Source organism: Ovis aries, chromosome 4, assembly GCF_016772045.2.
Source record: "Ovis aries strain OAR_USU_Benz2616 breed Rambouillet chromosome 4, ARS-UI_Ramb_v3.0, whole genome shotgun sequence".
Classification (NCBI taxonomy): domain Eukaryota; kingdom Metazoa; phylum Chordata; class Mammalia; order Artiodactyla; family Bovidae; genus Ovis; species Ovis aries.
The window spans coordinates 95,211,551-95,235,985 of NC_056057.1; the positions used below are offsets into that span (position 1 = coordinate 95,211,551).

General features: G+C 39.5%; 1 protein-coding gene across 10 annotated transcripts in view; it reads left to right on the forward strand.

Moving 5' to 3' along the window:
* NRF1 (nuclear respiratory factor 1) overlaps positions 1–24,435 on the forward strand; it is a 127,313-nt gene that overhangs the window by 70,628 nt on the left and 32,250 nt on the right. For all 10 annotated transcript variants that reach the window (XR_009600433.1, XM_060414825.1, XM_060414828.1 and 7 more), the window contains 4 exons: positions 11,630–11,788; positions 12,821–13,018; positions 14,730–14,831; positions 20,159–20,316. Coding sequence is in view for 9 of the 10 variants with exons in the window: in XM_060414825.1 (XP_060270808.1) it covers positions 11,630–11,788; positions 12,821–13,018; positions 14,730–14,831; positions 20,159–20,316 (617 nt within the window). In the remaining variant the exon portion in view is untranslated. The remainder of the gene's footprint in view (positions 1–11,629; positions 11,789–12,820; positions 13,019–14,729; positions 14,832–20,158; positions 20,317–24,435) is intronic.

Genomic DNA, 24,435 nt, shown 5'->3' on the forward strand with positions numbered 1-24,435 from the left:
AAGTGATAGCTTGATCAAGAACAAATACCTTTTTTCATAACATATCTTCCTACCTTTTTTCTTTTTGAATACTTCTAGCTTTAAATCCAGTTGTGAGTTTTCTTTTCTTATCTTTGTTTTTTTTGGCGTGGCACATGGCATGCAGGATCTCAGTTCCCTGACCAGGTATTGAACCTGCATCCCTTGCAGTGGAAGCACAGGCTCTCAATCACTGGACTGCCAGCAGAGTCCCTTCTTTCTTTATCTTGTTCAGACTTCAGCAGCATTTATCATACTCCTTCCTTCTTGGAACTTTCTTCTTTCAGTTTCTGTACCCCACACTGTCCTGAATATCCTCCTGCCATTCTGCATACTCCCTCTCAGCTCTTCTGCTAGCTCCGCTTCCTCTTCTCACTTGACCAGTATTGTTGTGTCCCAGGGCTCTATCTGTAGTTTTTCTCCAAGTAGTCTCATCCTGTCAGGTGGGCTTTATATCCCATCTGTATGCGGTCTATACCCCAGCTTATATCACTAGTAGATTTTCAGTACTAGACAGGCCCAAAACAGAACTTTGATTGCCTCCACTCCCCGCTCCAAATCTGCTCCTCCCCTAGTACCCTCGCATCAGCTAACGGCTGCACAGTCCATCTGGTTGCTCAAGTCCCTGCATAGGAGTAATCCTTGGTTTCCTGTTTCGCCCTCACTACTCACCAACCACATTTAGGTTTTCAGCAAGTCATGTCATTTCACCTCCGAACGTACTCTGACCATTCGTCTTGGTCCGCTTCGCCACCCTTGCCCAAACCTTTAGCTTCTTGCATGGACTCTTTCAATTGGTCAGTTCTGTTGATCTCCTTTCTGTTGCAGTCCATGCTCTACAGAGCCACCAGAGATTGTTTGAAAAACTTAAATCAAGTAATATCACTCTTGTGTCAGCCCTTTAATGGCTTTCCACTATTCCTAGAATTAAATTCAGACACTGCCAAGGCCTCTGAGGCCGTATATAACCAGGCCTCTACCTCATTTCTCATTCTCCGCCTTAGTCACTGTGTTCTGGCCATGCTCATCCTCCTCCTTTCTGTCAAACACCCCAAACTCTTTCTTTCACTTCTGCTACGTCCCCTGCCTGAAACATTATTCTCCCAGACTGTTGCATTGACCTTACCTTATTCAAAGTCTAGCTTAAATATCACCTCCTGAGACAAGCCTTTCTTGATTATCCCATCTAATGAAGCTCTCTCTTCACCACCAAGTCACAGACTAATACAGCCCCATTTTACTGTCTTTGCAAGACTTATCACTACCTGAAACTGTCTTATTTGTTTAATTTATACTTGTGTATGATCTGTTTCTTCAGCTAGAATTGAGAGCAAGGGCTTAGTTTCTTTCCATTCTTCGCCATGGTCCAGTATAGCTACCTGGCATCAGATAATATCTGTATTCTAAATACGGTTGACACTGTGTATCCATGATTTCTGCATCTGTGGATTCAACTGGGAAAAAATTGCAGAAAGTTCCAAAAAGCAAAATTTGAATTTGCAGCACTGGTACCTGTTTACACTAGGTATTAGTATAGGTATTACAGGTAATATAGAGACAGTTCAAAGTGTACAGCAGGATGTGTGTAGGTTATGTGCAGATCCTATGCCAGTTTATGTAAGGGACTGGAGCATCCTCTAATTTTGGCTACCTGTGGTGGGCTTCTGCAACCAATGCCCCAAAGATACCAAGGGACTGCTATAGTAATAGTATCTGTTCAGTAGATGACCTGAAGGTCAGAACACGAATGAGTCCAGTATCATGGGTAACTGGTTCGCGAGGCTCCCGAGGAGGCATTCATGCAGCGCAGACATTAATGCTGCAGCTCAAGGGGTGGCGCCGTTTTTTTTAGTTGCTAGTCTAAACTAGCAACTTGGTCTGAAGTAATGCAGTATTTTATAAATATAAAGCTAAATTGTAATCTTTTGATTGTTGGAATCCTAGATCTTTCTGTGGATACTTGAAGCATCTCTAGATAATGGTTCAAAAAGGAAAACATTACCCAAACTTTTTTCCTGTCACTTCATACCTGCTATTATTAATACATTGGGCTATTCTGACTGGTTAAAGAAAACATAAGGTGAATTTTACCTGATTAATGTAAAGAATCTACTCTATCTCAGATTTAAAGTACATTTAAAGCTGACTAAGCTTCTGATTAAGAGGCTTAATTAATCAGAAGTAAGGAGTAATCATTAAGAAGAAGGAATGTACCATGTTTAAGAAACTCTTCTCCTGCCATGGGAGTGTTTTGCTTCTTTGTCACATTTGGTGTGTTTAGTGGAAATAATCTGAGATTTTTATTATATTAAATCATGGCTACTGATAATTAGGAAAGTTTGCTGATGATCATAGAAGTCAGAGCAGACAGTTTAATTATCATGTTGGGGGTAAAACATTTGAAACTATTTTTTCATTTTTGTGAAATATGTACTCAGGAGAGCTTGGTACAGTGGTGCATCCAAGGGAAGCTGGTACCAAGTCATGAGTCAGTTTCAGAGGTGCTTGGTTGGAAGCTACATCTTCTTTATGGTTGTACATTCCCTCCCTACCCTTCTCACCACAGATGACAAGTGAAAAATAACACATGGCAAACAAAACGGATGGTGAGGAGGAGTGAGCAGAATGATGAAAAACCCAGCTCCCAGCTGAATGGAAATTTCTGAATATTCCAATCCTGGGGGTGCCCCTATTGATCCTAAAACTATTAAGGGTAGTAAAAGCAGAGTTTAGTTTCAGACCAAACCTAGATAGGCAAGGTAATGGGAATATAAAGCATCAGCAATAGAATATACATTGGTAAAATTTTTCCAGAGAGCAGGTTGGCAAAATTTTCAATGTGCGTGTCATGCCCTCCAAGTAAGCAAAGATATATGCTCATGGCATTGTTTACAAAATGAAAATCTGAGAATAATGTGACTGAATAAATTATAGTAGTGGTGTTTACCTGGAAAGAAGAGCAGCTTAGCCCAGAAGAGACTAGAGGTGAATATGCAGTGAAATATTAGATACTAGAAGTGATGATTATTTTTCTATCACAGTAGAATAATACTATGGTATATTAAATTAAAAACTGATGATAAAATAGCATTTCTTTTATATATATATATATATATATATATATATATATATATATATAAAATTTGAGGAGTTTAGGACTTTATTTCTGTTTGTTTGTTTCTACTAGGGGGCCTAGATTTTTCCATTCAGGGAATACAGAATTAATTGATCTCATTTGTTTAAAACATACACACAAAACTTGCGCATGTGTGTGTGAAATTTTAAAGGTGTATACACCAATATTAACAGTGATTATCACTGTGTGGTGGCATTATGGGTGATTTTCATTGTCTTTGTCTAATAAGCATGAATTACTTTTGTAACCATAGAAACCCAAAATTGAATTTTTTAAAGTGCAGGTTTTATGATGTTTCTGCTTTGTCCAACTTTTTTTTTTTTTTTTTTTCCTTAGTGTTCTGGTGAAGATGTCAACTGTTTTTTGTTTTTTTTTAAAAAATTCTCTCCTGTAGCTACTGTGTGTTGGAAGGCACAATACTAATTCTTTATAGGAGTATCTCATTTAATCCTTGCTGTCCAGTGTGAGAGTGTTTATGTATGTATATAATTTCTATTTTATAATCAAGGAAGAAGAGCTCAAATATTATCTATAACCATAAAGGACAAAGTGGATACCAATTTTGGATACCAAATTAAGTTTAAGTGTATGCCAATTCTAGAGACCATGATTTCCTTGAAGTGATAAAATTCCAGATTTGTAAAAGTGCACCAGAATAGAGATGGACTTGGGTTAACCAGACAGCTCAACTAATCATCTTCTCTGCACTGAGTGCTATGGAGATGACTACTTTAGAAATATAATTCGATATACAACCAAAAATGGTTCTGAATCATCCAAAGAGAGTAAATTGCATTCAGTATTGTTTCAATGTTATATGTTCCTTTATTTTGATTCTTTAAAAATTAGAAAGTTAGCATAGTTAGTTAAAGTCAGAAGATTAGTCTTTAAGTCCCAGTTCTACTGCACAGTAGCCCTGGTTCCTAGTTTCATCTAATGAAAGTGAGAAAACATATGCATTCCATCCTTAGGGAACTGGAGGTAGAAAAAATGAGATGTTATATTGAAAACTACTTTGGAAACTAAGGAATCACACAAAGTATTACTACTAATTAGAAATGCTAGATATATATGTTACCTATATTGAATAACCTAAACATAACATTTCTCACTCATTTTTCACTTAGAGAAACTTAATGAACCTAGAATTTTGATTTTGCTCAGCAGTGAAGTACAACAGTACGGTTCACAGGGTATTAAAGAATTGAGGCAGAAAGAGAGGAAACAACTTAGGGACTGAAGCAAGCTAGTGACAAACGAATAGAACTTAGGCTGGAGTCCATACTGCCAGTGCTTGCTTCCCCCTCTCTGTCTCTCCCCCGACTCCTGTCACTCTCTCTCTCTCTGTTTTTCTGTAAAACTATATTGTGATCACCACTCAGATTGAGCGTTTCAGGTCATCTACACTGAACAGTTACTGTTACAAAACAATTTCTTGATTTTCTCTGACAGTCATCAAAATTGCCTTCTACAACAGATTGAAATTAAGATACTAATAACATAGTATCTTAAATTCTGTGTGAACTGAATGCCCTGATTCTTTTAGGAATTAGCTTATTAGTTTTGGTTTTTGTTGTGTTTTGTTTATCTTTGGTAAAAGTATAATTCTATATGAACAAATAGATTGTTTACCTGAAAAGCTTCTGTTTTTACTGTTATAAATCTATCTTGATTCTGATATTTTTGTGTTTATCCAGCAAAAACCACACAGCTCTGTAGTATTTTTAGTGGAAAAATGAAAACGTGAATTTCTAGACTCCTTTAAGAACAGTAGCTAGACTTTATCCCATTTCTGTCTGCCTCTTTGCATAAGAATTGAAGGAGGTTGAGAAAAGGCTTAGGAGAAGAAATCATTAATTTAATATAGATTCTGCAACCTCTAATTAAATCATCTTTTTCAGAGGTTTTGAAAGCCAGTTTAGCAAAATTTTCTAGGATACTTCAGACCAGAGACCAGAGGATGGCCTAATTGTGCTTTTCAAACTTCAGTGTACAAAGAAATCACCTGAGAGTCTTGTTTGTTTAAATGTGGATTATGAATCAGGGCTGGAGTGGGACCTGCGATTCTGCTTTCTACCTTCTAAGTGAGGCCAGTGCTGCTGGCTCTCAGACTGTACTTTGAGTTTAAGGACTTAAATCATTTCTTGTAGTGTCTTTAAGTAATAATTACGATTTTGCTGGTAGAAAATCAGTTATGTTCTTTACCACATTAGAGTTCTGTAGGAGTCTTCTTGTTCGTGGGAGGTTGTTAATCTTTTTGGAATTTGTGTTAGAAAATATCTAGGCAAAGAATTATAGAATAAATACCTCTGGAGAGAACAGGCTGGAATTATTGGTTAAAATCCACTCCTTCTCACCTCTCCCTTTCTTCTCCTTCCTTGAACTTATTGCCCTCCCCTTACTCTCACTGGGGCAGTCTTTGTTGCTTTAATATCCCCTTGGAGTAATGATGCAACAGGATAGTAATTCTTCACCAGTTTTCAGGGGAATCTTCAGAAACATTCAGCACCATGTGGTTACTTCTTTGAAAGAAATTATTCACAGGGATTAATAGGTTTTACTCAGAAAACATTCATCAGTTATCAAGTTAGCTTTTTTTGAGTATTGCTTTGCTTTGTTTTAAAAAAGCATATATTTTCCCTTTTCTCCTCAAAGGCTAGGAAATTATGCTATGTGAAATATGCCAAACACGAAGGACAAATATTGTGTGATTCCACTTACATGAGGTATCTAGAATGGGCAAATACATAAAGATGGAAAGTAGAATAGAGGTTACCAGGGTTTGGGGGAATAGAAATGGGGAATTATTGTTCAATGGATAGAGAGTTTCTGTTTCATGGTGAATGGGCTCTGGAAATAGCGGTGATGATTGCACAACATTGCAAATGTACTTAGTGCCACTAAACTGTATATTTTTAAATGATAAATCTCATATATATTTTACTACAATTAAAAATTTTAAATAAGAAGGGTTGGATAAGAAGTAATTAGTTCAGTGGTCCTCAAACTTGGCTGCACAGTAGAACCACCAGGGGAACTTAAAATCCTAGTGCCCAGGTCATGCTCTAGACCAATTAGACCAGAATATTTGGGGATGAGATTTAGGCTTCTGCAGTGATTAAACTCCCCAGACAGTTCCGTTGTGCAGTGAACTTTGAGAACCGCCGTTGCGGATCACAGGTCCTAACTGCTTCTCCTACTGTCGTGTCAGAGTCTGTGTGCAGAGCAGGCTTTTCTCACTGTCTGAAATGATCAAAAAGTACCGATGTGTCTGATGCCATTCCACATCTTGTAGATGTTAGGTAGGCAGGATGCGATCAAGAGAAAAGAAAAATAACAAAAACATTGGCTGTGTTCTTAAATAGAGCACAGCGTGTTTTGAGTAGAGTAAAATAATTCAGGGTATATTCAGGAATACTAAGGGAAGGGAACATGCATTTATATTCCATATTCAGGACAGAACTAGATTAGAGAAAAATAATTGTGTACTGTATGGCAAAGAATATCTAGAACAGATGACTATTTTTTTTCAAATTAGTGAAAAGATAATTAGAAAAATAAAGTCTTATGAATTGTAAAGAAAAACAGTCAATACACATATAAGTCTCAGCCTCACTAGTAATGATAATTAAAATAAATCATTTCTCCCATATCCAATGAGCCAAAATAAAAAAGAATAATTAAAAAATGTGAAGGCAGCTCAGGAGGTTACATGTGAACACCCCGTGCACCCCACACTCTTGAGGTAGCTGGCAGGCAAGAGCCAGGACCTGTCTCGGCCCAGTGGCTTTGGACAGTGCACAGGTGCTGGAGCTATGCTCTTCTTCCCTTTTGGAAGCAAAACAAAGGAAAAATGTGAAAAGTGAAGGGAGGTTTTGAAATAATGGGTTTTGTTCTGCCCATTTGGTGGGAATAAGATTGACAAAATCTTTTAGGAATATAGTTATGCAGTATCTGTGAAAATGTTGAATGCATATACCCTTTAACCAGCAATTCTTTTCTGCTAGAGGAATACTCACAGGTGTGCTCAAAGAAGCATGTCCAAGCACTGTGTCAGTGTTATTCGCTCAGTCGTGCCCGATTCTTTGCAACTCCATGGACTGCAGCCCACCAGGCTCCTCTGTCCATGAGATTTTCCAGGCAAGGATACTGGAGTGGGTTGCCATTTCCTTCTCCAGGGGATGTTCCCAACCCAGGGATCGAACCCGGGTCTCCTGCACTGCAGGCAGATTCTTTACCAACTGAGCTACAACCTAAATGGTTATCAGTAGGAGAATGGTTAAATAAATTGGAAAAATCTGTCCTGTGGATACTAGGCAACTACTTTTTTTTTTTTTTTAATGAGATTATTCTAGTTGTACTGCCACGAGCAGATCTCTATGGCAAAATGTTGAGTAGAAAAAAGTGAATTATACTAAAATATGTAAATATGTGTGTTTTTTCCATCACATAAAACTGTGCCTTTCCAGCATATATCTGTGCAAATGCATAGAATTTGACCTATAAGAAAGGATGTTCATCAAATTAATGTCTCTGGACAGGTAACTAGATTAGGGAAGGATGGATCAAAAAGGGTTTTGACCTTATCTGTGTTATTTAGATTTAGATACAGAAGAGCACAGTTAGGATAAGGTAGCAGAAACTGACCAGTCTGAGACTCCTTCAAAGAGAAGGTAGAATTTTAAGAACGTTTAGATTAATGGGAGAGAGACAGTGTAATGGATTGATGTTGTATGGAGACAGAGGCAGAAGTGTTGGCTTGAGAGAGGAATGTCTTCACTGGCTGGCTGTCCCTTGAATTCTGCGATTTTATCTTTCCTTCCAAACTTGTTCTTCCTGTGTTTCCATGAAAGTGTGTTTTATGGGAAAATGAGATTAAGAGAAACCAGTGTTTCTGCTGGCCCTCCTGGGGAATGTGGGGACATAGGATTGGTGTTTCTAGTAAGGAAAGTCACTTTCATTACCTCTACGAACAGAGGTTAGGGATACAAATAATTCCCGATAATGAGCAAAAAAATAATTTTGTTTTTATTTTCTAATGCCCTTTAAATATCCATCTGAGTATGATAGGGACTATCAACTGGAAGTTCATAATTTTAAATTAAAATAATGAAGCCACACTCTGAAAGTTCTTCGGTTTTCCTTCTCTGCTCTGTTGCTGTTTTCCTGTGGGATGTAGAAAACATTGTCTTTTAATGTGGCTTGATTTTAGCTGTTATGTCTTTAAATATGTTGCGTATTCTCCAAACTCTTCAGTAGATATGGGGTTGGCAAACATTTTATTTTGAAAGGCCTTTTCTTGGTAACTGAACCTAAGTGGACACCTGAAGCCTCAAAATTCCTCATCTCGATTACATGCAGAGCGAAGAGAGAGGGAATGAGTAGTTGGGAATATATAAGGGTAATGTATTGTTGGACCACAAAGAAGTGTCTGAATTTACAAGTGGAAAATTTATAGCATAATAAGAAGTATTGTTTCATTTTGGCCAGATTAAAACTTTTGAGAGTTAGAAAAATCTTCTTTTTAAAAACTATCTGTGGTTTCTATATAATCTTTATTTTTGATTGCCACTGGCACGATGTAACATATTTTTTCTTTGCTGAATGTGCCCTGGAAGGAGTGGTGTTTTTTATTCTCTGCTGATTTGAGGTGGGCTTACTAACCAAGCTGGACACTCGAAGCCGGTCTTGAGCCTTAAATTAGAATGAGAGGTCAGAAAAGCTTGTTGCAGCCCAATTAAAGGACAGCCAGAGAGGATAGGCTTTACCTTTGCTCATCCTGTTGATTGTCTCCCCTGCGGATTAAAGACAAACCTTCCTTAACAAGCACATTGAGTAGCTTGGGTTTCCAAAACTCTCCAGGACCAGTAATTAATCCAATTGGTAATGAGAGCACAGTGTTGAATTCTGGAAAGAAATCATTTAACTCTTTCTTTACTAGATAGCTCATTTCCCTTTATTAATATCCCTTTGCAAACACTCGTTATTTGGAACAGTATAAAAATAGTGTAGTGGAAAATTGCCTTTATCACGTTATCTCTGTGCACTTAAATGCAGAAATTGTCCTTCATCCCTAAACTGTACATACTTGAAAAGTTAACTTTTCTGGTAGGAAGTGCTTTTTGCTTTTTATTTTGATATAGAGGCAAATTTTGTACAGTTGATACTACTTTAAAAAGTTAAGATCTGACTCTGTATTGAAATTTGTTAATTTCACTCTGGGTCCATTTTTTAACTTAATGGGATTTTTTTTTTTTTTTTTTGTCTGTGGAAGTCACCTTTCCTTTGTGCTGCTTCTGTTTCTGCTGCCTCTCATTAGCCTCTACTGTCTTCTTCCTAGGGCTTTGAAATATTTCCCATCTAGAAATTCTAGCAAATCTTTTCAGACTTTTATGAAAACTTTCTCTTTTTTTTGTTAATTTAGAGATATTTGGCCTTCTTGTTTCATTATCTCTTCATTCTATGGATATAAAGAACTCTCCTTTTGAAGACTGTTAATAGAATAAAAGAAAGGGGAGACGTAAAAATCTGTGATACGAGTTTATTTTGTTTACGCATCTGAGAAAGCTATTGTTTCTTTATATGAAGAAATGTAAATATTGTGAGGATTGAACCTTTTCCTTCTCTATATAACTGAGGCTAGAGAAAGACACACTCCCAGGAAGCCAGGATAAAGGGAAAAATGACTTTGAGATGCACTTTCTTAAAATAACTGAAGAAGTGACCTCATGAGCCAGCTGATAGCCTGGGTCTGCAAATGGATACATTTCTATTAGCCTGCTGCTTGATGCCACAGAGCCAAATATATAACAGAGTGTATTATATCATATCCTGCAGGCAGGAGACTGTCTGGGAGACAAGGGGGACTTAGAAAGAGAGGTGAAATAGCAGGCTTGGGACACGAATTAGCAATGTAAATACTGTCAACCAAAACTTTTTATTAGGTGAACATTACCGATTTGGGTTTGTGATCCCATATTATCTGCTAATTTCTATCATCTTTCAATTAAATAATATTTAAATGAGAAAGCTTGATGTTTAAGTAGGTTCTTCAATACAGGGTTGCTATACTCATTCTCTCATTAATACTTAAGTATTCCCATTTCTGTTTTTTTTCTGTCTCTACAAGGTATAAGTCCATGTCCTTGGGTCTGACTCATGCTAAAATTGTTCTCATTTTGGTCATAAGAGGCAATATAAGTGTGTCCTTAGATAGAAGATGTTGCTTATGTCTGGAGTACTATAGACCATCAGGTTCAGAAGAAAGCAGTAGGTCTGAGGGGGAAGACTATAACTTGATAAACTGATTCTCTTGCCAAAAATCATTGTTAGCAATTAAGAATGTTCACAAAGTAGCCTCCCCTTCTCCCACAGCATACACACACATTGTGGTAACCATGCCAGAAGACAAAGAATGTTAGTTGTCTCTGTGGTTTAACATCTGTTTGGTCTGGATTTGATTTGTAAAATAATCTGGATTAAATCTATAATATGTCTAAGGTCAACACATGTGCCATTATGTTACTATATGTCAGACTCACAGACATTGGACTACCTTACTAAAAACTTTGTAGAAGAGTTTTAGAGTTATTTTCCCTTTTTATTAAGTAGATCCCATTTATTTTCATATATTTTCATATAGTCAGTCATGTTACTGAATTCTCTTATTGTTTATAGTGGTTTTTCATTTTATTCTCTAGGGAGATACACAGTCATACTATTTACAAATAACAGTGATTTTCATCTGTTCCTCACCTCTTATTTCTCTCATTTTATTGTTCTGATTACTATCTCCAAATGAACACTTTTTTTTTTTTTCTGAAAACATGTTGACCTTGTTTGACACCTTATATGCATAGATGTTCTAGAAGGGAGATGAGCTATAGCATCAATAGAACCTTAGGGGTGGAAATCAAACACAAGACTAGATATTCTTGATCTTATAGGAACAAGTGTATGACATGCAGCTTAAGGTGCACTTTATCAACATATGTATAATTCTCCATCACTCATGGAGCTCTAGTAACCTATGAGAAGCAGTCAGTTCTGACATCACAATTTGGAATTCTCTAGGACCCTCCAGGTGGAGAAGGCAATGGCACCCCACTCCAGTACTCTTGCCTGGAAAATCCCATGGACGGAGGAGCCTGGTAGGCTACAGTCCATGGCATCACTAAGAGTCGGACACGACCGAGCAACTTCACTTTGACTTTTCACTTTCATGCATTGGAAAAGGACATGTCAACCCACTCCAGTATTCTTGCGTAGAGAATCCCAGGGATGGGGAGCCTGGTGGGCTGGCGTCTATGGAGTCGCACAGAGTCCGACATGACTGAAGTGACTTAGCAGCAGCAGCAGCAGCAGCAGGACCCTCTAGGAAGGCTCTTTATTTTATAATCTTAGAATTTGTTGGGAGACACAAACATATCCCAGATGTATTTCATGACTACTGATGACTATGCTCTTGTTTTCCAGGCCCAGCTTCGGGCATTTATCCCAGAGATGCTGAAGTACTCTACAGGTCGGGGGAAACCAGGCTGGGGCAAAGAAAGCTGCAAGCCCATCTGGTGGCCTGAAGATATCCCATGGGCAAACGTTCGGAGTGATGTGCGCACGGAAGAGCAGAAGCAGAGGGTGAGGTTTCTCTAGCCTGAGTTTCCTATTGCTTTTTCATTCTGAGTCAACCAGCTCATTTTTGTTGTTCTGCTTCTTAGGCTATAAAAAATCTAAAAACGTGTGTAGTAGTCAAACCTATCCTCGAAAAGAAGTTTAATATCCACTGATTCCCGTTTATCAGTCCATCACCATAAAGACTTGGGATAGGTCTATGAATTTATATTTCTCTCTGCAGTTGCCTTTTGGACTATTATAATTTTATAAGGTGCTTGGAAAATTAAAGAAACTCGAAGTAAAAGTATTAATCACTTTGTGTATTAAGTCGCTTCAGTTGTGTCCAACTTTTTGTGACCTTATGAATGGAGCCCTCCAGGCTCTTCTGTCCATGGGATTCTCCAGGCAAGAATACTGGAGTGGGTTGCCATGCCCTCCTCCAGGGGATCTTCCCGACCCAGGGATCGAACCCATGTCTCTTAAGTCTCCTGCATTGTCAGGCAGCTTCTTTGCCACTAGTGCCACCTGGAAAGCCCCATTAATCACTTTGAAGACTCAGAAATGTCCTTATTTCTGGTTAGCAAGAATCACTGTTGAAAATACATATAGAGAGATGTGAAACTAGTCAAGTCTAGTGATAATGAAACATTTTAAAAAAGAAGAAAGACTAAACCAGGTATCCTCCCTTACTTGTTCTGCGTATTTGTTTTTTGGTTAGCTTTTAAATTTTACTAAGAATCTTAAATAAAATTCTTGACTAAAGAGTAACCTTCTTTTATGAGAGGTTTACAAGTTGACCTCACGTTAGAGTAGGGTATAAAACCCAAAAGCTAATCCAGACCTTGATCAGGAAGGAAACCAGTGTGAAATCTCTGGTACTTGGTGCTGAATTTCCTTGTGTTCAGATGGGTCTGTGAGAAGTAATCCTGAAGAGAGTTACTCCATCCCAGTTTGATTTGGTTTGTTTGATAGCTAACCAGCTGCTTATTCCCCAGTGGAACTAAATAACCAGCATTCTTTGTGACTTTATGTGCTTTTCTGGTCTTTCGATGACAGGTTTCATGGACCCAAGCACTACGGACCATAGTTAAAAACTGTTATAAACAGCATGGGCGGGAGGACCTTCTCTATGCTTTTGAAGATCAACAAACACAAACACAGGCCACAACCACACACAGTATAGCCCACCTGGTACCATCGCAGACCGTAGTCCAGACTTTCAGTAACCCTGATGGCACTGTCTCACTTATCCAGGTGGGTAAACCTTACGGTGAGTAAACCAGATTGTGATTTCTGAAGCAGGTCAGGCTAGAGAGTTTTATCTACGTAAATTCTTATATGAACTTTATATAGCTCCCTAAGATCTTACTACCTGAACTTGATTTTTTAAATAATATTTATTTATTTTTTAAAAAATAATATTTTAAATTGCATGTATTTTGCTAAATACAGAGCTATAGATAGCTTTTCTGTATATTTCCAAATCAAAGCTCTGTTCAAAAAAGGTTTTCATTTTTTGTTATTTTACTCTGTTAGTGGCCAGGAAATAGTCCTTCTGAATTACCTCTTCTGAGGTAAAACACAATTTGTTGGTAGATGAGTTCAGTTCAGTCGCTCAGTTGTGTCCGACTACGCGACCCCATGAACCACAGCTCTCCAGCCCTCCCTGGCTCCCGGAGTTCACTGAAACCCATGTCCATTGAGTCGGTGATGCCATCCAACCATCTCATCCTCTGTCGTCCCCTTCTCCTCCTGCCCTCAATCTTTCCCTGCATCAGGGTCTTTTCAAATGAGTCAGCTTTTCACATCAGGTGACCAAAGTTGGAGTTTCAGCTTCAACATCAGTCCTTCCAATGAATATTCAGGACTGATTTCCTTTAGGATAGACTAGTTGGATCTCCTTGCAGTCCAAGGGACTCTTCAAGAGTCTCCTCCAACACCATCACCATCAATTCTTTGGCACTCAGCTTTCTTTATAGTCCAACTCTCACATCCATACATGACCACAGGAAAAACCATAGCCTTGACTAGACGGATCTTTGTTGACAAAGTAATGTCTCTGCTTTTCAATAGGCTGTCTAGGTTGGTCATAACTTTCCTTCCAAGGAGTAAGTATCTTTTAATTTCATGGCTGCAATCACCATCTGCAGTGATTTTGGAGGCCCAAAAAATAAAGTCTGACACTGTTTCCACTGTTTCCCCGTCTATTTGCCATGAAGTGATGGGACCAGATGCCATGATCTTCGTTTTATGAATGTTGAGCTTTAAGCCAACTTTTTCACTCTCCTCTTTTACCTTCATCAAGAGGCTCTTTAGTTCTTCTTCACTTTCTGCCATGAGGGTGGTGTCATCTGCATATCTGAGGTTATTGATATTTCTCCTGGCAATCTTGATTCCAGCTTGTGTGTCTTCCAGTCCAGAGTTTCTCATGAAGTATTCTGCATAATAAGTTAAATAAGCAGGGTGACAACATATAGCCTTGATGTACCCCTTTTCCTATTTGGAACCAGTCTGTTGTTCCATGTCTAGTTCTAAGTGTTGCTTCCTGACCTGCATACAGGTTTCTCAAGAGGTGGGTCAGGTGGTCTGGTATTCCCATCTCTTTCAGAATTTTCCACAGTTTATTGTGATCCACACAGTCAAAGGCTTTGGCATAGTCAATAAAGCAGAAATAGATAGGGAATCTCTAAAATTCAGATTGGGGTGAGAAGAGAAAGTTGGTTAGCTGACATAAGGCACCAATGATGAAACATGATGGCTTCTAATATTGACTTATTTGGTTGAAGTAAAACTCTGAAGCTCATGTTAGTGTCTGATGTATTATTTTAGTCATTGATTTCATATTTCATTGCATATTAATCATTACCTCTGCTGAATTTGGGACTGAATGAGTCTTCACTTCTGAGCAAAGGAGAGGTTGAAGAAACCATTCATTGACACTTACTACTTCAATGTTTTTGTTTAGGTTGGTACAGGGGCAACAGTAGCCACATTGGCTGATGCTTCAGAATTGCCGACCACAGTCACTGTTGCCCAAGTGAATTATTCGGCGGTTGCTGATGGAGAGGTAAGAAAAAGGATTCGGTCTGTTTTCACTTGATGCTTGAATGTATAGGTGGAAAGAAGGGAGGGGCCAGAATATGAAGAGACTGTAAGTAGCCTAGACATCTGTAGCATTGTCTTGTGTAAACCTTCTGAAAATATCATTCCATGCCAGTTTTGCAAATAGCATACTCTGTGTATAACAATTGAAATTAATAGATCTTTATGATTCAGATATAACTGTCAGGAACTTAAAATTTTACATTTGCAACATAGCATTTTATATCCATTAAATATTTTTATGCTGTGAATCCCAAAGAATTTAATCTTTAGACTTTATTTTAAAAAGTTAGATTATTAAAACAAGCTGACTAAAACATTCTTTGAACGGATATATATATGTATATATATTTATAAATCAGTAGACATGATTTATTGCATTATAAATGATCCTTTGAAAATGCTTCACAAGAAAATCCTTCCTTGGTAATTCCCAGGCAGTCCAGTGGTTAGGACTTGGCACCTTCATGGCATGGCCCAGGTTCAGTCCCTGGTTGAAGAAGTAATATCCCACAAGCTATGTGACACAGTCAAGAAAACCCTCAAAGAAGCAAAAACAAAAAAAGCAAGAAAATTCTTCCACATGAAAACTGAGCTAATTATGGGATATAAACTTAAAGGTAGTTAACCTTTATTGAGCACTCAGTAAACTAAGCACATCTCAGCTCTAGGAAGTATAGGTTCTGTTATCATCTTCGCTTTTTACATAATAAAAGGGAAAAGGTTAGGTGATTTGTCCAAAGGTACAGAGTAACCTAAGTGTACAAGCTGGGTAACACATTTAGAAAAATGTTGTCTAAGCTCTGAGCCATCAGTGAAGTTCAGGAAAGGGTTTGTTAAGTGACTATAGGCTTTTCCCCTAAAGGTTGTACTCCTGAAGTTTGAAAACTAGCCAACAGATGTCAAGAGCCGTATCAGAAATGAAACTGAAAATATTCTCTCCCCTTTGCTCAAAACCATAGACTGTTTCCACTGAGAACATCACAAAGTCACTATCGTTTGTGCATCTCAGGAAAGGTAGAGAACTGCTGCATTTCCTGGCTAGTGAGGTGAAGAGAATTACAGCAGGCTTCCGCCCCTACCATGCTGCAGTTCAGGTGTTAGACGTATGGAGCTGAATTACACAGGAACCCTGCTCTCAGAGAGGGGTCTGTGTGAATGAACTGTGGCCCCTGCTGTAAGAGATGCTGCAAAGTGGTACCTTCAGAATAGAATGTTTTGGTATCCAAGACTGGGAGGATTTGGGGCAGGAGCTGGCCTTTGGTTTCCTGGTATAGAAAGGTAAGTCAACAGGAGATTGACGCACCAAAGTATGTACTCATCATGAAAGAGAATGGACTAGCTGAGGGGGAAAGTTGTCAGTCCCCAAACACAAAGACTAAAGGACAGACACTCCCTGAAGTGTGAAGGAGGTAGCGAAGACACAGGTTGGTAGGTTTGTGGGATTGGTTACTTTTTGAAGTTATTTACCATATCTCCCTACTGAACGTTTCCTGGGTACTATTTAAAGAAAGGAACTTTGAGTTTCCTAAACACTTTTGAATTTTTTGAAACCTGTTTTACAAAATAACTTCACATAATCAATGTTTTCAAAAGTTCATGGAAAATATGAAGGGAAAAAACATCTTAATCACGTATCTATGGCTTTTCTAGCAGACTAACATCATTTTAAGTCATTTATATTGAAGTGTGTGAATGACATACACAAATAACCTGTTGGTAAATATCCAAATTCAGTCAGATTTTAAAAATTCTAACTCTTCTCATATTTCCAATAAAACAAAAAGGATATGAAGAAAAGAAGCATACATTGTCTCAGAAAGTGGCAAAATGTTTCAGATTTTATGGTTTGCTTCTCTTTGCCTTCTGATTTCTCTTAGATGTTGACATGATTGTTAAGCATCTTAGTTTTGAGCCGTGAGCACTATGATTAGTCAGACTATCTCACAGGCTTGGAAAGGTAAGACCACATCAAGCCAACAAAGCATTGCATCAGATGACTCAGGAGAAACATCCTACTGCCTGTATTTAGCATAGTTTCTTCCCAGGAACAGAAAGTTCTTTACAGAAATAAACAGTGCTTATACTTTTAGAAGTTGTAAGGTCATTTTGTTATCCTAGCCTTGCCAGTGAGAGCTCTTACATTAAGTCATACTGCATTCAACATCCAGTTAGTTGCATCACTATGATATCTGATAATAGTGGTACACAGGATTCCGTTAAAGAAGCAGCAGCAGAACTGAACTATGGACACATGAGAGATAATGAACTTTAGACTGAATCATCAACACATGTTAACAGTTTTGAAGTAACATAGCTTATTTTAGGTGGGCTTTTTATGAATATCAATTTATTTGAAATATGGGCACACTGAAGAACAAGCAGAGAAATATGAATAATGGAACATGTTCTTCATCTGGCTGTTAAGTAAATGCTTTCTGAGTTCTGTGCCAGGCACTATATATACTAGAAGTAGAGGAAAATAAAGACCTTCCTTGCTCTTAAAGAGCCCACAGGTAGCTAGTGGAGAAAAACACAGCAGAGAAAATGGCAATGAGATAAGGATCTAGTAGAAGCCAGCCCAGGGTGTGGTGAGATACAAGAGAAGAGGTCCTGAGCCTTGGGCTGGCTGTAGGGAGTTGTCTTCAAGCGGAGCTGTCCCAGCTCTTGTCTTACCTGATCTCAGATTGGAGGGGTGAATAGGAAGCAACGGCAGGAAGGACGGGAGTTGTGTTCCTGTCAAAGGGAGCAGCGCACGCAGCGCCTCACTGTGAAAGTGGGGAAGAGCCACAGGTGGTTCATGATGGCCAGAGCAACAAGCTCGCCACAGTCTGAAAGGCCTCACTGTGGTGGCTCTGTCTCAGAAAAGCACAGAAGCTGACCATATGTCCTCTGAATATCTTTCCCTTCTAGAGTGTGTGGCCCTTTCTCTGGGACATGGTGATGCCCAGGCATAGATAACCATAGAGTGGTTCCCAAAAGATGGCGAGGGAGTACAGCAAGAGCCCAAGCAAGCACAACTAAAGCACTGCGACTCAGAATAGGAAACTCCAGAGAAACGCTAGCACCTAAGCTGACTGATGTATTGCCTGTCGATACTCTGAGTAGAAGTCTCTTCATCTACTTCTTCTTCCCACTTCTTCTTCCCACTTCTTCTCCACCCTTCACCACAATCCATTAATCATCTGTGCCGTAAATTCAACTTCCTTAACGTATACTGTATATGGCAACATTCTAATACCATTTCCACTACAAATAATAGCTGTAACTAAATGCATGTGTATGAAGTTGCTGCTGTGAGTTGAGCCTGAGTACTTGGGAGAGCTGCACAGGGCCACACTCTGTAGCAGGGTGGGCAGAAGTATAGTGGGGCAGATCTGGAAAGAGGAAATGCTACAGGGCTGGCCAGCTTCAGCTGATTTTCAGAATAGAATCATTGGCCATCTAGAAATTGGGAATGTAATTCGTCATCTCAAATGATGTTTTCTGTGATGCTCATTGGAGTAATAAGATCAAAGCGCTAATACCTTGAGAAGCAGGAGTTGTGTGAATTCCTGAGTGGGCACCTTTGCAGCTTTAAGGGGGGAGGTAGGATGTCTCTGGCTCTTAGAGCTCTGAAGGCTTGCAGGCACAACCCACTGCCCGTGAGAACTCGGGGCACATACTAAGGTAGCTCAGAGGGGTGTCCCAGTCTCTGGGGGGCCTTTGACAAACATTTAGAGAAACACTGTGATAATCAAAGTATAGCAATAGAACCAAAGAGGGAGGCAGTTAAGTGAGCTAGCACTGGGCCCCAGTGGGAGCTCCGGTAAGAACAGCTAGCATCCTAAGACCTGAATCTGTAGAAATACTATACCTGAGCTGCTTGACTTATCACCTGCCATGTTTTAGAACTGAAATGGCTTTCATTGCCCCAGCTGCTTTTTGGGTTTTGGTGGTGATGGATGGGAGAGATACTCAACAGTATTTATTGAACAGAATGGACTGAAGTAGCTAGATTCAGGTATCCAGAACTGGGGCGGCGCGGGGAGGCGGAGGGGAATGGAATCTCTTAATGCAAAGCATTATACTGAAATCAGTCATTGTCAGCCAGGTACACGCCTGTGCCTGTCAGAAAGGACATTTGGTGCTGTCTGAAGATATTTTTGATTCTCATGTCTGGGGAGGATGCTGTTAAACATCCTACAATGCACAGGACAGAACTCAAAGAGTTGTTTAACCTAAAATGTCAATAGTGCCAAGGCTGAGAAACCCTGTGCTAGACCTAAAAAAGCTGAATTTTGATCTACTCCGAATAACCAGATAGTATGGTTTTTTGTTTTGTTGTGTTTCTTCATAATTCCTCGCCAGTAAAAGAAAAGCAGTTTTTGCTACATTAAAGAAATTATTTATTAAATTTGGCAGTTTCCATCAAAAATAAAAATACAAAGTAGTTTGGATATATAATTCTACCTCTAGGAATTTACTGAATAAGTAGACTCACATAAACTATACAAAGTAGTATATATCATCCAGTCCTGTTTGTAATAGCAACGCATTGGAAGCTAGTTTAAATGCCCATTGCAAAATGGCTGGTTAAATAAATCATGTGTATCTGTGTAATGCTGTGCAGCCATTATTGTGAATCATGAACGAATGAAGCAGTTTGATACATTCCCAGTTAGAATCATTTCACAGCTGTATTGTTTGTGAAAAAAGCAGGGTACAAGAATATATGTAGCATATGCTGCAGTTTTTCTTGAGAGAGAGTGTGTGTGTGTGTGTCTAAATTAGCAAGAGAATATCCCTGCAGAGAGATGCAGAAGAAATGGAGAAACAGGTGATAGTAGTCGCCTTTGGGCAAAGAGTCTAGAATACTGGCACTCTATCCCCTTTGGTACAGGTTGAAATATTTTTTTAGAAGTATACTTATGGTTTATTAAAAAACTCAGATATTTTGAAAATTATTTAAAAGGACACAGTGGAAAATCTTGCTTTCTGTTTTCTATCCAACCCATTCCCACATCCTCCACACACACTGAGGAAAATATTTTCATTGGTTTCTTTTGTGTCCTTCCAGAATTTCTTCGTGCAAATGTAAGCAAATTCAAATATATATTCTAATACCCCCTTTCTAACCCAAAAAATACCATGCTAAAAACCCTGTCCTATACATTGTAAGTCATGTTAATTTATAGTACGTATGTATTTGGCTGAGTACATGGCAATTTTTTAGAAATATGACTTTTGAAATCATAATCACCATCCTCTTGTGACTGATTTTTTTAACTAGCCTGTCCTTTTCTGCCTCAGGTGGAACAAAACTGGGCCACGTTACAGGGGGGTGAGATGACCATCCAGACAACGCAAGCGTCAGAGGCCACCCAGGCGGTAGCATCACTGGCAGAGGCCGCAGTGGCAGCTTCTCAGGAGATGCAACAGGGAGCTACGGTCACCATGGCACTCAACAGGTGGAGGCAGGGGTGGGCAGTGAAAGAGGAGGGCGACTCTGTCCCTGTATACAGATGTAAAGAGAAACGTCGTGCCTCACTTTGTCACAACTGGCATTTGGAACTTAATACTCTTAACCCATAAGATATTGTAAAGTTGTCTTGTAATCAGCCCTCACCCACCCTATTCCCATTCCACTCCACCCCCAGCAACCAGTTCAGCCTTTCTGACTTCCTGCTGAAACCTGCTGGTCAGGGATATGGGTCCCTTTTGCTGTATCCTGTTCTGTGATCATTAACAGACCAAAAGCAACAGCAAGGTGTACCTTGTGTTTTTAAAGGGACCAAAGGATGTAATAATAAAAAAAAAAATCAAGAAGCTTTGGGATTGATTTTCCTTTTACCCTACAAAGAAACTGCTTTTTGTTATGGATATTAGTCCGTGTTTTAGCTGATCGAGAGCTAACTTTACTGACTTTTCAAGGAATTTGTTCTTTGCTTATCAGTGCCTTTGAAATAAAATAAGTTTTGGATTATTGGGGAAAAACAGAACCTTTTTTCTTCAGATATACTTAGGAAGGACACTGTAGGATGGAATCCTCTAGTAAGAGGTAGTTCCCAAAAAAGAAATTGTATTGTTTTCCATGTGGTTCCTTCTATTGATTGTTGACAGAAAAAAGTCATCCCCATTTTATTCTTCTTCTTGTTCATTGCTGACACAATTTTATTTTCAATTGACCCAGATACTTTAAATAATGGTTAAGAGGGTGTGCTTTGAGGCCAGATTATCTGGGTTTCAATCCCAGCTCTGTCCCTTACTAGCTGTTTGACCTGGGCAGTTTACTTGAGCTCAATGCCCAGGCTTTCCTCTGTGTAAAACGGGGGTAAAGACAGTACCTACTGTGAGAATTGAAGTGAGAGTCGGAAAAGCCAGTGCATGTGAGAGCCTCAGATTAGTGCCCAGCATATGGTAAGGTTGCTGTTATTGTCGGGTGCAGCAGCTATTAGTCTCAAATAGTTGGTGAATTCTTGTGACATGCCAGCACTCTACTAGGTAAGATTGTATATAACGAGTGCTCTAAGATATATTGTCTGCCATTAAAGAAATAATTGATTGGGAGATTGATTTCAGTAAACCACTTAGCAAACATATTAGTCAGAGTGTAATTCACTGTCCAGTTGTATAGTGTGGACTATGAACATAGGGGGAATTCAGAAGGGGATCACCTCCTTCAAAATATAAACATCAGATAAAGTTTAGATTGGCTGTGATGGACAGTAGAAAGCCTTGATAGGCTTAGGTACAGGTTTCCATGAGGCTGTATAGTACGGGAGCTGAGTGCATTTCTGAGGTCATATTGGTTCAGGTTTGAATCCTACCTCTGCCATTTAGTCGCCATACTGTCTTGAGAAATTTCACCCCTGAGCATAGGTCTCATCAAATAAGGATAATTTTCATCATGTAGAATCGTAAAGACTCATTGAAATGATGGATATAAAACTCTTATCAAACTGGCTGGCCTGTAGTTAGCATTTCAGGATTTATATTTATTATCATTTAACTTAGATTTTAAGATTCATCTATTCAGAATTGCTTATAGTAAGAAGAGATTAGAAATGGAAGTCCATTTGAGAAGAGGTAGTCCATTTGTGACTTGTCAAAGGCCTGGAAACTACTAGTAAGAGTGGAGATAAAGTGACTGGATTTTGAAGGAAGTGTGGCCAGGACTTGGTGATTGAACTGAAACATACACACGCTTATCCTTCCAGAGTTACCAGTGAGTCCCTGAGTGACTTGAAACTTAGCCCATTGAACCGTATCATTTTTCACTGACATGAAAGTCTTGCTTGGTCTCCTGCACTGTGACTCAAGCCCGCTCGTGCCTTTGAGAGAAGACACATAGAGATAAACTTCCTGAAAACCATGACCAGAGTGAGACACTCCTTCCTTTTGGTTTGGTAACCCCTCACTGAAGCACGGGGCCTTAACAGGCCACCACTGAAGGCCAGAAAAACTGCATGTCATTGAGCCAGCACCCTGGACGGTCCAGTGAAGTGTGAGTGTCCTGAGAACCCTGTACCTGCTGGAAAACATGAGGCACATTTCTGGCTCCCTTTAGTGTGAGGACCAGGGCTTTTTTCCAAACGCAAGGAAGGTAATGGTTTCCCCTGGGGGCTTGTTAAACTCAGAGGCAGCTGAGGCGGCTACAGTGTTTACTCCAAAGGAAGGAGAATATGGTTCACCATGGCATGAAGGAGGAGTAAAGAGATGTTGAAATCTGTTTGCAATCATGGCCCAGTGAGTGTTGGGGGATGGTGTGTTGGCAGCCTCTGCTGGAGGTGAAGAAACCAAGCCTGGCAGTGATGACTAGATATTGCAGGCTGTTAGGGTAACATCAGGGTCTCCTAATTCCAGGAGCTGTTATCACTGTCTAATGTCAGGAGGGTTGGGCTTGAAACAGAAGCCCTAGGTGTTTGCTTCTCTGTGGGATGAGACCCATTCCCAGCCTCTCCACAGAATTTGTTGCTGGAAGTCATCTTGGTAAAAAATACACTGTGAATCTGGTCTTTGTTCCTGTGGTAACAACGGTTTCATAGAGCTGCTCTCTTCCAGCCATTTCTTTCAGGTGCAGGTGGAACAGGCCTGGTTCTCTTAACAATCACCTGCGCCTTTGCTGCACTGTAAGCAGCAGGTGTGGGCACAGACTAAAGAGAGAGAGGCTGGCCACGTGGAATGGCAGGTGGGGCACAAGACAGAAGGGCTCCCTCAGCTGCTAATGGGAAAGGCGGTCAGGACAGGTGCAGAACAGGCCTTCTTTTTTCCAGCCATGCTGTAAGCAGTTTTGTATAGCAAGTTAGACTGAGGGCCCTGGGGTCACAACCTGTCGCCCACCCTGGCTTTACAATAACTTGAAAGGGGTATGGAGAAATCATCATTGAATACCCTGGAAACTTGTTAATTTTAATTATTTTCAAAATACAGAATCAATCAGTACTTCTAGGAAGGAGATAGAGAGTCAAAATGAACAAATGAAAAGCAGAGCATCACAACTCAAAAAAAAAAAAACACTGTTCACCCTGAACAGGCCAACGAGAAAGGAAGTGAAATCACCGTTTGCTTGTCACAGTATAGTGATTCAGGTTTCAGTCTGTTGGTTTAAGTCGTCCTAGACTTACATTCTAGGTCCTGCAGAGTCAGTACAGTCTTTGTGCATAGAGATGCATGATAAATATGGGTAGACGGAATCGATGTTTGCCTTCCTATAAATGTGTGCTGTGTGGTTGACAGGGAGATGGTTTTTACTGCGTCTCTACTGTGTATGGTGCTGTGACTCAGTGCTGTGGGGAGAGAAATGCCCCAGAAAGTTAGAATTGCTGTTCTTTTCAGTGAAGAGGCTTGGCTTTAAAAAAGGAAGTGAATCCTGTTTTTAAAGAACAATTTACTCTTTCCGTTTTTTAAAGGAAAACATTGGCTTAAAATTAGAGATATTATTAAAACAAAGCATGGCTTTAATATATGGATGTGTTCATTTGTCCACTAACGTGGGATGGACAACCTAGTTCAGAAATCCTATCTGGAAATGGAGGGCAGAGAATGTGCAGCTGCCTCTTTTTCCTATAGATGAAAGTTAGACACTTGCAGATAAAAAGTTGATGGAAGATGGGGGAGATGGAAATTTCTCATTGTAATTCTGGTTTAGAAGTGACTTGTTAAAAAATTGTGAAGTGGTGGCTTAGTGACGTTTTGATCCTGATTCACCTTTTAAGTAAAGGTAATCTTTTTCTAGCAGCATATCATTTGATCATTTCCCATGAAGTCTAGTGTAAGTGGTTAGAGTAGATTTGGAAATAACTGTCTGCTGACCACTGGCAGCACCATTGTCTTCATGCTCCAGGTGAAAGATTCATCCGTCACTGCTTTGCCCCTGACTCCTGACGGGGCATGCAGTAACTAACCTCACCAACATGTAGACCTGTCATCCCCATCAGACCGCTCATCCCTGGCTCCCCAGGTTGCCTTAGTCATTACTGGTTCACAGCTTTTCTCCTCGCATAACATACTTTAGAAAGGTATCAAAGAAAATGACTTCAAATATTTAGATTTTCAGACATCATAAAATGGATGTGACTGGATACAGG